This window comes from Rhinoderma darwinii, chromosome 5 (assembly GCF_050947455.1).
Source record: "Rhinoderma darwinii isolate aRhiDar2 chromosome 5, aRhiDar2.hap1, whole genome shotgun sequence".
Taxonomy (NCBI): Eukaryota; Metazoa; Chordata; class Amphibia; order Anura; family Rhinodermatidae; genus Rhinoderma; species Rhinoderma darwinii.
This window is the reverse complement of record NC_134691.1, coordinates 273,101,407-273,117,978: the sequence shown is the minus strand read 5'-3', so window position 1 is coordinate 273,117,978 and position 16,572 is coordinate 273,101,407. Positions and strand designations below refer to the sequence as shown.

Below are 16,572 nucleotides of genomic sequence, written 5' to 3'. Positions count from 1 at the left end.
TTTAACTATTGTGTGACAGCTGCAGTCTAATATTGCATGCAACTTATTTGGACTTCAGCTGTAGCTCAAGAGTTAAAATCACTCAGTAGCACTACAAAAAGTTTAGGTGTAGCCCTGGACTTATGCAATCTACAAACGTTAATTTGGTTACCTTAGGCCAGGGCTACACCTAGACTTTTTGTAGCGCTACTGAGTGATTTTAACTATTGAGCTACAGCTGCAGTCCAAATGAATACATTGAGTTGCATGCAATCTTGTGGACTGCAGCTGTCACTCAATAGTCAGGCTGGATTCACACGAGTATGTTCAGTCCGTAAAGGACGGAACGTGTTTCGGCCGCAAGTCCCGGACCGAACACACTGCAGGGAGCCGGGCTCCTAGTATCATAGTTATGTACGATGCTAGGAGTCCCTGCCTCGCCGTGGAACTACTGTCCCGTACTGTAATCATGTTTTCAGTACGGGACAGTAGTTCCATGGAGAGGCAGGGACTCCTAGCGTCGTACATAACTATGATGATAGGAGCCCGGCTCCCTGCACTGTGTTCGGTCCGGGACTTGCGGCCGAAATACGTTCCGTCCTTTACAGACCGAACATGCTCGGGTGAATCCAGCCTTAGAATCATTCAGTAGCGCTACAAAAGGCTTGTCTAGCCATGGCCTTAGGCTGGGTTCACACATAGTTGTGTTCTCAACATAACATAAATGAGAACTGGTCCCAAAGCTCTAATCTATATTCAGATTCATCCTTGGATCCATGTTCTATTCTTAGATGATGTTAGAGAAGTTCCAATATATTTTGGCTTAAAAGCTGCTATATGTTTATAATGCTTTACATGATCTTTTCCAGAGTCTACGTTATGACTACCCGGTCAGCACAGGATTCCAGAGCTGAAGTGAGAATAAAGAATCCTGCACAAATACTGGTGTCTAAGCAGTTTGCACTGGTTGTAATGTGTTTACTGCTGAAAGGATCACACACAGGCTATAATGGATGTACAGCTATGGAATCACTTGCATCAGTGAATTATGTCCTCCGATGTCATTCTTGTACCTCAGCATATCCAGTAATGAAAAGGACAGCAGAAAATGTATCGCTTTGTTCTCCAAAGCAGATTGAACTGCATATTTGCTGCCATTTATGCTTTAAAACCGCTACTAGAACGCAAAAATCGGAAGCGATCAATATGGTTGTTCATTATATAAAAGCTGTTGAAAAACTACAATTCTCAGCATGTTCTGACACAAGCTGCCAGAGCATGTTGGGAGTTGGTTTGGCAACGGTTAGAGAGTTCATGGTCCCAATATTTATTTTTACTATACCAAATTGCTGTAAATTGTAAGTGCCTTTTCGGAGTATGCTAGCGTAATTTATATTCTGCTTATATTCTTAAGCAAGCGGATAAGGACAGAAACTGATGTCTCAACAGTGTCAGACAGACATATATTTTTTTTTCACGGCTATTGGTTATCAATAAATACAGAATTGTAACCGGAGTAGATGAATGAACGGTGGGTATCCTGTTATAACCATTGGATTGTGTGTGTGATGGATGGATGGCACAGATATGGCCACTTCATTCATTTTAACTTGTTTACTTTTCACATAAAATATGAACAACTTTACAGGCCAAGAGAATCTTGAACAATTGACATAAGTGTAAATATATTCTGATAATGGCGTAATGTCCTTTTTAGTATGTTGTATTTTATGAAGATTTACATAATTGGAAAAATAAGTAAAAGCAATGTTTATAAATGTGAAATATGGAGTCGGAAATTAAGTGTCGTTTGTGGGAATATCTTAATGAGGTTTTCCTAGTTTTGTCTTTGGGATTCAATATACAGACTTCTTTTGACTATAACAAGTAAACACCAGTATATGGTCCACAGGGTATAGAATAAAAGTACAACACGGGTCTGGTGAAAAGGTCCCTGCACTAGAATCTGCTGTGAAATAAGTCTATATTATACTTTCACATACGGATTCACAAATGTACTGGGACAAATGTGTGATGCGTTTGCTTCATAGAATAATGTATCATATCCTAAGTTTTACGACAAATAGAATAGCAGGCTACACAAAAATCAAAACCAGTATTCAGGCCTACCTTTCAAACATATATAATAAAAGGAACAGACTTGCTCTATAGAAACCTGTGAAAATGTTACAGAATACTTTTTTTATGGTGTATATATGTCTGGCATAGGACCCAGGTGCTGCGAACAAAGACATGAGTCTGTTCACATTGGTGTCAAGGCTTCAGTTTCTGATTAAAAATGATTTCTCATAGATCAATGTATCCAAAAAGAAACCTAACTTATCCCGTTGACATTAATAGGGTCGATCAGGTTTATTTTTTGTTATATTTTTACCGGGTAGTATATACTGTTGCAGACAGTGCTATTCTGCCCGACAGAACATAAATTGGATTATGGTAATATTAATCTGTTTTTATGTAAATATGATAGAAAAGCTTAGAAATAAAAACTATTGTGAATAAAGTGGTCTCAACTGCTACCTGTGTTGCCTTTTTACAATGGCGTGGGACCTCTTTAGTTTCTCTGTGCTGTAAGTTACTAATATTATTCATTCTTCCCTCCGCTTTTTTTTTTTTTAACCTCAAATGTCTTCTTTCTTGCTGGCAGTTTCGCATTCCCTGTGACTTTAAGACCCCTAATATCTACATACTGAGTCCTTTGAACTGCTGGCACAGAGGGTCTTGGTTTGATCTGCATATATCCTTTTATACATGCCAGCCCTCATTATGGGGAGTAAAATAACAAAAAAAAATAAACTCCTCTGCATAAAGCTGCACCCTGTGGCCATAGAATTTGTTATGCTCCTTAAAGTACTTTTATTTAGTGCTCTGACACTTACAAATGTTTTGGTAACATATTATGACAATACACATCAGTATGCCTGCCTTCTGATGTATTTATAGTATTATGCTAAGGGATGATATGTAAAACCAAACATGAAAAAATATCGAATAAGAGGGAAACAGCTGGGCATGAAAAATGGCATGCCAACTTTATCAGACTGAGGTGGAAAATTCAAATCTGAATGTTGGTTTGATGCCGTTCCTCATAATAGCCTGGCGTGTGCGTGTGCATTTTATGGTTAAAGGACAGAAGGCAAAGACCTCATTCACTGTTGCAGCAGGACTGGCTGCCACGCAATACTGCACTTGCTAGAGAAGAGACCCACTTCAAAGAGGTCACTGTAAAGTGGCAGGTGGGCTTATACAGTTCGATCAAAATGTTTACTAAGAACCTCATGTTTGTTCATTTAAATTTTGTTGAGCTGCAATAGATCAAGTATAGCAAGTGGATGTGCAGTCCAGATTTTCTTCTCTCCCTTGTGGAAAGTCCTAATTCAAATGGCAATAATGCAGATGCGTTTTAGCATCCATTTTACGGCCACAAGATCTGGACGACGCCTAGCCTACTTGTCTGTTTCAAGTGAATTGAACTTAGATCACCATAGAACCCTATAATCTAAGTTCGGTTCATTTGAACTATGTGGAATCAGGGTCTTACGGCCCGAATACAGAATGTGGCCCAAGGGTAATTGTAAACGGCATACGTGTCAATTAGACTAAATCTGGCAGCGATGAACCACGAAGACCCAGTGGCTTTTATAGAATAGAAAGTAAATATACTGTTTCAGAGGTATGCAATTATATTGATAAAAGGATTAACTACAATGAAAAAAAATACATTTTACCCCTTTTATATATTTAAATATTAAGATCTGTAAAAAAAAAAAAGTGGACACAAGAAACTCTTAAGCCAGTGTATTGTTTTTCTTTATTTTATAATTTAAGCTTTACATGTCAAGTATGCAAAATTAAAGTCATACTAATCCCCTATAACTATATAGGTTTTGAAAGTAAACACCTGGCAGAGTTCAAAATGACAACACAGCCCTATATACGCACACACAGGCACCATCATGCAATTTTGTGTCAAAATTGCCCAAAAAATTGATGTGCGACTCAAGCTGAAAACTAGACGCACCACACATCCTAAAAATAATAAGTTCAAGATGTGCAGAGTTTATACATACCAATTAGGCCTATGTCTACATGTACATTCATAAAATCTCCAGATTTGGAGACCAAAAATCTGGTTAAGTTTAAAATTAAAAAAAGTAATAACCCATAAAATACACGGATTACATCCCAACTTAACTTGCAGCTTGAAAGCCATAAAACCAGGATAGAGTCTGTTTTGTGTTTTTTTTGGGGTCACATCAGTGTCCGAAAAAATGTGATCAATAATTTATATGTACCCAAATTATGGTACCAATTAAAACTACAGCTAGTCTCACACTGCTAAATCGAAAATAAAGTTACAGCTCTCAGAATGGCAGCACAAATAAGCTTTTTCTTTGAAAAATTTGTACATTATAATATATTTATTTATATATATATATATATATATATATATATATATATATATATATATATAGCAATTTGGCATCACCATAATCTTATTGACTTGCAGAATCAAGTTACCATGTAGACCTTAAAAACCAAACCTAAAAAACAGTGTAGGAATTATTGCTTTTTTTTTTCCTCATTCCGGCCCACAAAGATTTGTCGGTTTCCCAGTACATTAAGTGATATTAAAAACTACAACTAGTCCCATAAAAAATAAAGTTATGTCTTTTGGAAGGCAGAATGAAAAAAAAAAAAAACTGCTTGCGGTGGCAAGGGGTAAAAAAAAAAGTATGTATATCCAACATATTCTGCAGCACTTTACAATTTGTACAGACAAGATCGGGCATTACATAGTGACAAACGAAGAGTGAGGACCCTGCTCGCAGGGGCTTACAATCTGAGGAAATAAGGGAGACACAAAAATGAAAAAAAACAAAGTGCATAAGTATAGTGGTCCAACCACAAGTGTCTACATCAGGGATCTCAACGACGTGGCTGTCGGGCCACATGTGGCCCCTGGGGCTGTCATCTGCGGCCCGCGGGACACAGAGGCGCTAGTACAGGTTCTGCTGCGAGACCCTGGAATTCCCTGACATCGCTGTCCACATATGAACAGTGATGTCTGGGGCTTCCCCAGAGCCGGAGTCCCGTGCAGAGCGCTAGTATACTCTCTGCTCTGGGACTCTGTGGAATCTTCTGACATCGCTGTCTACATAGCTGGAGTCCTGGGCAGAGTGCTAGTATAGTCTCTGCTCTGGGGAAGCCTCTGACATCGCTGTCCATACATCGACCGTGATGTCAGGGGCTTCCCCAGAGCAGGAGTCCCAGCAGTGGCGTAACTACTGCTATACGGGGGGCGCTGTGTGGTGTAATCTATAGGGAGGCACTATCTACAAGGGGGGGGGGGGGGGGGTTGTGATAACCAGCAGAGGGGGGGGGGGGGCCCCAGTGAAAAGTTTGCTATGGGGCCCAGTCTTTCCTAGTTATGCCCCTGAGTCCTAGTGATGTCAGGAGCACAGCTGGAGTCCCAGGAAGAGCCTACTAGCGCTCTACCCGGGACTCCAGCTCTGGGGTTGCCCCTGATATCCATGTCCATATATGGACAGTGATGGCAGGAGCAGAGCTGGAATCCCAGGCAGTGTGCTAGAAGCGGCTCTGCGCTGGGACTCCAGCTCTGGGCAAGCCCCTGACATCACTGTCCATATTTGGACACTGATGTTAATGGCTTCGCCAGAGTTCCGGCGAAGAGCCTACGCTAGTGCTCTACTCCGGCTCTGGGGTTGCCCCTGATATCACATTCCGGTCCAGGAGAATCCCCGGACGTCACTGTGTGTATGGACAGTGACATCGGGATCCAACAGTAGAGGAATCCCCATCCAAAGCGTCGGCAACGCTCTGGCTGGAGATTCCACTCCTAGAGGGAGCCCCAATGGAGCCATCTACTTGGGGTGTGTGTGGCAGCATCTGCGGAGGGCACTGGCAGCATCTGCGGAGGGCACTGTGGCAGCATCTAAAAAGGAGCTGGCCAATCTTGACGTGTGTCTGCCAAACGCTGCTAACTGAGCCGCCGGACTGTATTTAGCGACACTTATACTGGAAAACTGGATTGTTGAAATAAGCATGTGGAGAAATATCTCAAATTTTAAACCTAGCGGTGTTATTATAGTAATGTAGTATTATAGTAATATAGTGTTATAGTAGTTCAAATAACTAATTGATTAACAATAATTTTGTATTGTATCAAATTTGAAAGTAATGTGTCCGACCACTTCACATTTTTTTTTTTATATGTGGCCCACTTACCCGGCCGAGTTTGAGACCCCTGGTCTACATCAACAGCTTGTGCTCTCATAAATGCTGAAAAACAGAGGCCATGCAATATTTGGCCATCATCCACAAATGTGTTAACTATATATTCTGCACGTCGCAAACAGTTACTACGCTAATAAAAGCAAACATTTTTGGAGAGTGCATAACATGCCATGTATAAAAATACAACATAATTTATTCACAACCACCTTCACACAACTTTGCATCAAACCGTGATTATAAGAAAGCACTGCATGAAAATTCAACTTTGTGACTATAATGCGTACTCAAGCGGACCCTTATGCAAATAAAAATATGTACTCTGTAAAGAAGGCTAGAAGGCTCTATTCACACAACAGTGAAAAACAGCCATGTGATGGAGGTTTTTTTGGTTTTTAACGGCCGCCCCATGGCTGTTTTCAGAATAATAGAAAAACGTCCGTGTAAATACAACCATAGAATTGTAACGTAAATACTGGCCACCAAGGGATGGAACATGTCCGATATTTGGCAGTTTTCACAGCCTGCCGGCCCCTTTTCAGAAAGCCATCCATGTGACAGCCATCAAAACAGATCTGTTACTAGCAGTGGCGCACACGGACGGGGACGGGGGGGGGGGGGGGGGGGGGGGGGGGGCGCGCTGGGGGTTCCAATTGCCCAGAGCTGTGACCCGGTCCTGCTATTTCTCTTGCCCAAGGGGGACCCTCACAATAGAACTCAATTGTATCCTTAGTATGTGGAAACAATGGTCAGTGCTGGCACGGCAAGGGAAACAGTGGTTCCCTTCTATGCCATTCTACACTTTTTTGGCACAGGAACAGAGGCAGTGTGGCACTTTCTACAGGGAGACCCAGTGCCACAATGTTGCACGAATATAGCCTAAACCCTAGTAGTTGATACATACCACCAGTCAACGTTCACAGGGGTGTGTTAAAGAAATGCCAAAACTACAGGAAAGCATCAGACAATTTTTGCATTCAATTAAATTGGTGAGTGTATAGGGGATAGGTAATTATATACTTATATAATCTGCAAGATGTTCATATTCTGAAGTCATTGTGGCAAGAGCTCTCTGCTTTGCCACGATTGAGAGAATTGTGGTGGTGGTGGTGGGGGTGGGGGGGGGGGGGGGGAAACAGACTAATCAATTCTCAAAACTTTAAGGAGTTTTGAGATATTTGAAAAATTGGCCAATGTAGGAGTGATGTGCAAAAAAAAAAAAGCCATTACATTTCTCATAAATCCTCGTTGTTCCAGATATCTCTAGAACAGGGCCTCCTAAACACCATGCTACCTCTGTGTTGTAGCTGAAGAGTGTTTCAACCATGCAAAAAAAAACAGTATGGCTCGCTGAGCTATGTTTCCGTAAGTGCCATAGAACTGTATGGCATGCTACACTGCTTATGTAACGGCCATTCACTACAAGCTACACTGCTTCTGTAAGTCAGGGTGAGCACAAAAAGCTAGAACCTGGTTTAGGGGCCCTGTTCTAGAGATCCATGCAGGTCCCAGAGGTACGACCCGCATCTGACATCTATGACATATCCTGTGGATATGTCATAAATGTCCCTCATTGGAAAACCTTTAAGGCTGGATTCCCACCTAGCATAAATGCTGCGGAATTTTGTGCAGAATTTCCACAGCATTTACAGTAGCGGCAAAGTGAATGAGATTTGAACAAATCTTATTCACATGCTGCAGAGGAAAATCTGCTAACAAAACGGTTCATAAATTGACCTGCGGTGCGGAAATTTAATCTGCGGCATGTCAATTTATGCGGCGTATTCGTCATTTTTTTCTATTACGTGTTTTCCCCAATGAATTCAATGGGATGTAAAACCTGCAACAAATAGCCAAGTGTTAGGACTTTTGAGACTCACTATCCATTCCAATGATACGCTCAATGAGACTCATAGGAATATATAGTATAAGACTTCTGGCACACCCAGCCGATGCTGTTGAAGTCGGCCAACCACAGTGCGTTCATGTGACCGCATTGCAGCCGGGATATTTCTGCAACAAAGCGATCGGTAAGAGGATGGCCTGCCCAACCTTTTACTAGGTGTACTGTACAAGTGGTGGCCACAGTAAAAAAAACAAAAAACATTTCTGGAGCATCGCTTTAAATGGAAAAAAATAAATAAAATTGTGGCTTTCGAAAAGGTGGAGATGAAAAAAAAACAAAAAACATTTGCTGGGCCCTTGTCCTAGTCTAAAGGGCCCGCATACACTTTAATGCCTAGGAGCCCATGAGACCTAGCTTTTGTGAAGAGTTTTAGAACTTCTTTCCTGTCTGCACAGTGAATACCATGGGGTTCATACCAATGGGAGCAACACAGACAATTCACTGTTTTGTGTGTGATGAATGCATTCACTCGGCAATAAAAAAAATATTAACAGATAACATGTAAAATATCCAAACTTGTTTCATTTTTTTCAATAGGTTTATTTGTGGCATAAAATCACTTGGGGCTGAAATACTAAAAATAGCTGAATAAAACCATTTAGTGGCAAACAGAATCATGTACAGTACACAGAATTATGCACACATCAGAATTTATAGATTAAGGGCCTGTTCCGGCAGAGATTACGACAAAAATCATTAAAGTCAGATGTCTGTGGTGCAACGGAGCAGGACGATTGAATGAGCCGACGCAGATGTGAACGGGGCCTTAGTAACATCACATCTCGTATTGAGAAACATTGTTACAAGATATTCATTCAGAAAGAAAAAAAACAATTGTCACTTATCAGTTATACGCCAAAGCGTTAAGGTGGGTTCCCACATAGCGTTGTCATAGCGATGCGTTCTTCAGTTCAGATTGCAGCTCGGCCTCCTGGGAGGACATTCCATCCCATGTGACTGCTGCAGCCAATCACAGGCTGCAGTGGTCACATGAACTGAAGCTTTATCCCATTAGAGCAGGCTGCACGGAGAACAGAGGGAGGTGTCGCTACGACAACGGCAAAAACTTCCGCCTGAAAAACTGCACCAAATTGTGGTGAAGTCCTTGCAGGTTTTTGGTTGGATACGCTGCATAGTTTTACGCAGCATATCAGACCCATGGGAACCTAGCCTTAGCTCCTCTAAGTTGGCAACAAGTTTTTTCTGTTGGTGTTAAGCTCGGACAACAAAGCATGTTTCTTACCGGTATAAATAATATAATATAAATACCGAGAAAATAATCATCTAACACATATATAAACATTAAAATTAAGCAATAGAAAACAGTTCTCTTAAAGTTTGCAGGCCATGATCACCTCAAGTCTATATACATTTGGTTTTTCTTAGTGGATCCTGCAGAAGTTTATGGGATTCTCAAAAATCTAACATGTATCAGCAGAGCCTGACAGTGCTCAGATGTGTCTTATGGGGGAAAGAAGGATTTTACCATGTTCCATCCTTTGTTCCCCAGGGAGATAAGTAGTGCTAGGTGTCTGGCATTTATGTCTCCTACTTTACCCAATGGGGGAAAAAAAATTATCTGATTGGTCGAACCTAAAATGTGTATTTCTTGAGGAGAACACACGAGAACTAGGAGAGAAATTCTTGAGACGTAACTTTCATGGAAATATATCTGTTATATACACACCATTCCCATTCATTACAAGTTATTCTTGCCATATATTTTTATTGGTAATGTAATTTTTGAACGGGGAAAAATCCCTTAAAATACAGACATCACAATGTTAATTTATTATCCATGGTCTTTAAGCATCCCGCCCTCTAGGGCCAAACATTCATACTGCATGATTTTGTATGATGTGGATAAAACCCCTACCGTAGTCCTTTCCTGTGCACAAAATGGGTTAAGTTGTTGCCACTTCCCTTCCAGTGAGCAAAGTCAACATTTTCATAAAAAAAAATTGGGACGAGTTCCCTAAAAATGACCCAAAATACTATATGGGCATCTACACGAATATAGTTTTGATAAAACCACTTTCATAAGTATACCTCCGGCTCCATTAGAAACGCAATGCAATTTACGAACCAACGTAGATCTGCCATATACTTCATTGAAGGAGTTGTCTGGTTTAGAATACACATTTTCAAATACCCTATTAGAAGACTCAAGTACAAGTCAGAATTTCCTATCAGCCAGAACAACTACAAAGAGCCTCTCTTGCTTTGGAGGACCATGTCCGTGCATTATATGGACAGCCCACTGATCTCAATGGGAATAGTGTAATTCTTTATTTCTCCTGTGGTGGTGCTGCATTGAAATTAAACACTTGCTAACAAGTTCCCCCACAGTTACAGCGGGTTGGTACAGCAGCAGTAAACCCTGTGATGATCGGAACAAACATGAGATCGCTCTAACAAAAGGGTTGGTTAAGACTTCAGAGCTGCCCCTACTCATTTTTGAACTCACTGTAAATGCTCCTTGACTTATTGCACCTATTTACGTTAATAGGCGACCTGTCGTGAGGTTAGTGGACAGTAAATATGGATACCAAATAAGCAGCAAGAGCATTAACAGCTGTATCTAAACAATGGGGAACAGGTTAATGACATTCAGTAGATTCTCTTTCGGCACGTAACTTATTTAAAACCTAATCTACATCTTAAGAACTGATTGTTTTTATTACTATAAAAAGGCCTATGTAGGACCTGAAGAGGAATACAACCTGTAGCAAGCAAGTAGGCCATTTAATTTCAATATTCCCATTCCTACTGGGCATTTATAAAAGGTAGACCTCTTGTATCCCACAGTAGTTACATCACGCTAAATTTGTGGTAACTTAAAAAAAAAGGCATTGAAATATTCTAAGAGGCTAATTTCATTATTTTCATATTGATAGAAGAAAAATAAATAATTGAAGCAATCCATCATGCATATAATTAACCATTATCTGGAACGTATAAAGAAAGACAACTTATCGTTATGCTGTATAGATTATCTTAAAAGGCAATGTTTTCATATCCATAGTGTTAAAATGCATTGTATCCTCCAAAATAGTGGATTATATTTACATCGTAGAATAAAAAAGAAAAAGCGCCATAAAATTGAATGAATAGGCTTTTGCGTGGTATATCTTGTTGCGCTCAACCAGAATGTGTGTACTGGACAATTATGCCTCATTTGCAGAAACTTGAACTGGCGTGTTTAATGGTTCGGTCTCAACTATGCCATTTGATCCAGGTGTTTGTTTTTCGTCATTTTTTGCCAGGTAACCACTTTTATGCATAAACCACAATTCCAGTAGAAATGAAATAGCGGCAAAGAATCCAAAAGCCTGAAAGATACAAAAAAAAAACACAACATTGAAGTAAACTTCCACTAATATGTAGGACTCACCCAGTGAGATTCCTTAATATACTTCATAAACTTTTCTCTATTCAGCACTTCTTCTGCATTATGTGAACGGAGTGGAGGACTGTGAGCGGTTTCCCATTCTCCTGTATTCTCCTTAGGCTGGATTCACACGAGCATGTTACATCCGTAATGGACGGAACGTATTTCGGCAGGAAGACTCGGACCGAACTCACTGCAGGGGGCCGGGCTCCTAGCATCATAGTGATGTACGACGCTAGGAGTCCCTGCCTCTCCGTGGAACTACTGTCCCGTACTGTAATCATGATCCTGCAGAGAGGCAGGGACTCCTAGCGTCGTACATCACTATGATGCTAGGAGCCCGGCTCCCTGCACTGTGTTCGGTCCGGGACTTCCGGCCGAAACACGTTCCGTCCATTACGGACGTAACACGGTCGTGTGAATCCAGCCTTAGGTGAACAATATTTTCTCATACAGTCCTAGACCATTCATAAATGAAGTTACAAATATTTCTGACTTACCACAGATACTTGTCCAAGTGATGTTTTGTCCATTGTAGCAGCAAATACAATGGCGGCAATGAAGAAAATGACGCCGACAAGTCCGGTAACATAGAAATCCTGTAAAAGATAGGTAAATGTAATTCTTTGTACTTTCCTCTAGCGGGAGCTCAAAGTATAGTTATTTGTATAGTCATCCACTGTGCAGCATGGATTAACCCCTTAAGGACACACATTTTTTGATTTTCGTTTTTCACTTCCCGCATTCCAAGAGCCATAACGTTTTTATTTTTCCGTCAATAGAGTGGTGTGAGGGCTTATATTTTGCGGGAGGAGTTGTAGTTTCTATTGGTAGCATTTAAAGTACCATATAATGTACTCGGAAGCGGAGAAAAATTTGTGGGCTGAAATTGGAAAAACCTGCGATTCCTCCATTATTTTTTGGGTTCCGTTTTTACGTCTTTCACCGTGTGATAAAAACCAACAACTAAACTTTATTCTGTGGCTCAATACGATTACAGTGATATCAAATTTATATAGATTTTTTTTTATATTTTACTACTTTAAAAAAAAAAAATTGTTAAAAAGAAAAAAAAAAAAAAAAAGTTACCACATTTTGAGAGCAATAACTTTTATTTTTCCATGCATTGAGCTGTGTAAGGGCTTATTTTTTGCGGGACAAGCTGTAGTTTTTATTCGTACCATTTGCTGGTACATATGACTTTTTGATCACTTTTTATTAAAAAAAATTTGGAAGCTATGGTTTACATCTTATTTTTTACGCCGTTCACCGTGCACGTTAAATAACGCTATATTGTAACAGTTGATTTTTACGGACTCAGCAATAACAATTTTGTTTGCTTTTTTATTTTTCACATTACTTTAGCGGAAAAATGGGAAAAAAGTTTTTTTTTTTCACTACTAGAAACTTCATTACACATTTTATTAGTCCCTCTAGGGGACTTGAACCAGCGATCGTTAGATTGTTGGTACAATATACTGCAATACTAATGATTGCAGTATATCGTCATTTTTACAGGCAGAGCTTAACAGAGGCAGAGTGAATGCAGTCCTGGGGGCCTTCATTAGGCCCCAGGGCTGCCATGACTATAGTCGTCGTCCCCAATCTCACTGCGAGGGGGGGGGGGGGGCGATGAGCTGTCGGAGGCCGCCCCCCTCTTTTCAATGCCTCAGATGCTGCGGTCGCGATTGACCGCAGCATTTGAGGGGTTAAACAGCCAGGAACAGCGGGATCGCTGCTCCTGGCTGTAAGTCCTGGGTGTCAGCTGTAAAACACAGCCGACACCTGCAGCATATGGAGCTCGCTCCATACTTCTCCCCCTGCACCCGGACGTATCGCTGCATCCTGGTGCGTTAAGGGGTTAAATCAAGCAATGGGATTCTCAGTTTAGTTATTATGGAGACAAGAGGACTAAAATGGCAGATATCCAAGGGGGATGGCACAAGTAATGCACATAACATCCTTGCACCAATGCAGATGCAGAAATAGCAGTATTAACCCCTTCCTGCTGCTGCCACTTTTGACCTCCCTGACAGAGCCTCATTTTTCAAATCGGACATATTTATGTGGTAAAAACTTTGGAATGCTTTGACCTATCCGAGCAATTCTGAGAAGGTTTTCTCATGACACATTGTACTTGATGTGAGGGGTAAGTTGGTCGATACTTTCATTGCTTATTTGTGAAAAACAGCAAACTTTGGCGAAAATTCGCAAAATTAGCATTTTTAAAAATTTAAATGCATATGCTTGCAAGACAGATCGGAATACCACACAAAATAACTACTAGTTAACATTTCCAATATGTATACTTTATGTTGGCATCGGTTTCTGAACATTTATTGTTCTAGGACATTGCAAGGCTTATAAGCTTAGTAGAAATTTCTCACGTTTAAGAAAATTTCAAAAGCTTTTTTTTTTTTTATGGACCAGTTCAGTAGTGTCTTTGATGGGGTTTTTTAATGTATGGGCCCCTCAATCACCCAATTTAAAAAAACAAAAACTGCACCCCTCAAAGTATTCAAAACCGCACTTAGAAAGTTTCTAGGTGTTTCACAGAAATCAAAGTAAAGTGGAGGTGAAATTTGAAAATGTTCATCTTTATTAGGGTATGTGCACCCGCAAAATAAAAAACTTCTCAAAATACGGAGCTGTTTTCAAGGGAAAACAGCTCCTGATTTTCAGACGTTTTTTAATCAAAGTCGCGTTTTTCACGGTCGTTTTTGGAGCTGTTTTTCTATAGGGTCTACGGAATAATCGCTCCAAAAACGGCTGAGGAAGTGACATGCACTTCTTTTTTTGAGGCCATCGGAACAGACCGCCGTTTCTCCCATTGAAATCAATGGGCAGATGTTTGGAGGCGTTCGGCTTCCGATTTTTCAGCTGTTTTTCGGGACGTTTACGGCCCGAAAAACGTCCGAAAACACTAAGAGTGCACATACCCTAACACTGAAGGTTTTACCAGAGTAACACAAATCGATAATGCCCAGATTCTGCAGTTTTATAAATATCCCACATGTGCGCCTAGTGTGCTACTGGACTGAAACACAGGCCTCCGAAGCAAAGGAGCACCTATTGAATTTTGGGGACTTCTTGTTAGATTATATTTTAGGCACCAAGTCAGGTTTGATCTTGTGGTCTTGTAGTGCCAAGACTAAAAGGAAACACCAAAGACGACCCCATTTTGGAAACTACACCCCACAAGGAATTCATCAAAGGGTGAAGTGAGCATTTTCACTCCACAAGTGTTTCATACATTTTATTGGAATTTGGCCGTGAAAATAAAAGATATTTTTCCCAATAAGTCGTTTTAGCTGAAAAGTAAAAAAAAAACTTCCAAGAATAAAGGAGAAAAAGCCCCCAACATTGGTAAACCAAATTTCTTCAGAGTATGGAAATGCCCCATATGTGGCCATAAACTGCTATTTGGGCACATGGTAGGGCTCAGAAGGGAAGGAGCGCAGATTTTGCTGGGCTAATCTTTTGCCTGGACATACGACAGGGCTCAGGAATGAAAGCGTACCATGCAAAATGGAGGCCTAATTTGGCGATTTACAAAGTATCGGTTCACATTTGCAGAGGCTCTAATGTGAAATAATAAAATAAACTCCTGAGAACTGACCCCTTTTTGGAGACAAGGCATTTATTAAAGAGGCTCTGTCACCAGATTTTGCAACCCCTATCTCCTATTGCAGCAGATCGGCGCTGCAATGTAGATAAGAGTAACGTTTTTTGTTTTTTTTTAACAACAAGCATTTTTGGCCAAGTTATGACCATTTTTATATTTATGCAAATGAGGCTTTCTAAAGTACTTACTTTTTTTGTAGTATAAGTCGTATACGTTTTTATAGGGGTTTCCGTTCTTCTAAAAACGCATACTTTTTTTGTTCTTGAGTTAAATCAAACGGATAGAACGTAAGCACAAACTACACCATTAGGGCATGCGTCCTGACCATAGAAATCAATTTACACGCTGTGGTACACGTTTTTACACACTTTTTTATGTCAAAACATGCACGTCTGACGTACAGCAAAAACGAGATGTTAACTTAGCCTTACTTGTACTGGGCAGAGTGTAGGGCCCAGAAGGAAGGGAGCGCCGTTTGGCTTTGAGAGCGTGGATCAGGCTAGATTGTAGTTTTGTTTGGAATTTTACTGGTATTTTAGTTTATGATTTGGGGCATACGTATGCTGGGCAGAGTACATCAGGGGCATAATAATGGGGTAAAACATAAAAATATCCATGGATGTTTGTTACACTTTGAAGCAATCCTTTCTGCACAGGCCAGCGTCGCACTGATAATTTATGTCCTTTCTTATCCCTCTTTTGGTACACACTCTGCACCTTTGCAGTTTGGGTAATTTTGCTGGGAAAGCGTTGTAATATGGGCACCCTTGCTTCCAGCAGATATGTTTGAGCCCACCTTTTCGTGGTTCCCAAATATTAGGGCTGGCTCATCTGCATATTTTTTCTTTCCTGGCTTACGGGAGCCATAACTTCTATATTTTTATAGACGTAGTGGTATATGGGCACTGTTTTTTTCATGGACGGGCTGTAGTTTTTATTGGTATTATTTTGGGGTACATGAGACCACCTTAGTGACCAGCCTATTTTAGGCCTTCATGACCAAGCTATTTTATTTGTTTTTCTATAGTCGCATTCAAAGAGCTATTAACTTTTTTATTTTTCCGTCTACATAGCTGTATGAGGAATTGTTTTTTGCGTGATTAGTTTTACTTTTTAATGGCACCATGTTAGGGTACATATCATTTTATTAACTTTTGGGGGGGGGGGGAATTAGAAAAAAAACCTGAATCTCCACCATTGTTCTATGCGTTTTAAATGGACATCGTTCACTGTGCGGTGTAAATAACATGTTACCTTTATTCTATGGGTCGGTACAATTACGGCGATACCACATATGTAGAGTTTTTTTTATGTTTTACAACTTTTGCACAATAAAAACACTTAAACTAAAATTAATTTGTTTTTGAATCGTCGCTTTACAAGAGCCGTCTTTTT

At 40.4% G+C, this 16,572-nt stretch overlaps 2 protein-coding genes across 2 annotated transcripts in view; one reads left to right on the top strand and one right to left on the bottom strand.

Moving 5' to 3' along the window:
* The window catches only part of CMTM7 (CKLF like MARVEL transmembrane domain containing 7), a 50,879-nt gene extending 48,304 nt beyond the window's left edge, over positions 1-2,575 (top strand). The window contains exon 5 of the mRNA XM_075828606.1: positions 849-2,575. Coding sequence (XP_075684721.1) covers positions 849-862 — 14 coding nt within the window. The 3' untranslated portion in view covers positions 863-2,575. The remainder of the gene's footprint in view (positions 1-848) is intronic.
* Positions 2,576-11,073: 8,498 nt separating this feature from the next.
* Positions 11,074-16,572, bottom strand: part of CMTM6 (CKLF like MARVEL transmembrane domain containing 6) — a 33,902-nt gene continuing 28,403 nt past the window's right edge. Inside the window, exons 3-4 of the mRNA XM_075827168.1 lie at positions 12,053-12,151; positions 11,074-11,493 (exon numbers count right to left, since the gene is read on the bottom strand). Of these exons, the coding sequence (XP_075683283.1) occupies positions 11,329-11,493; positions 12,053-12,151 (264 nt within the window). The 3' untranslated portion in view covers positions 11,074-11,328. The remainder of the gene's footprint in view (positions 11,494-12,052; positions 12,152-16,572) is intronic.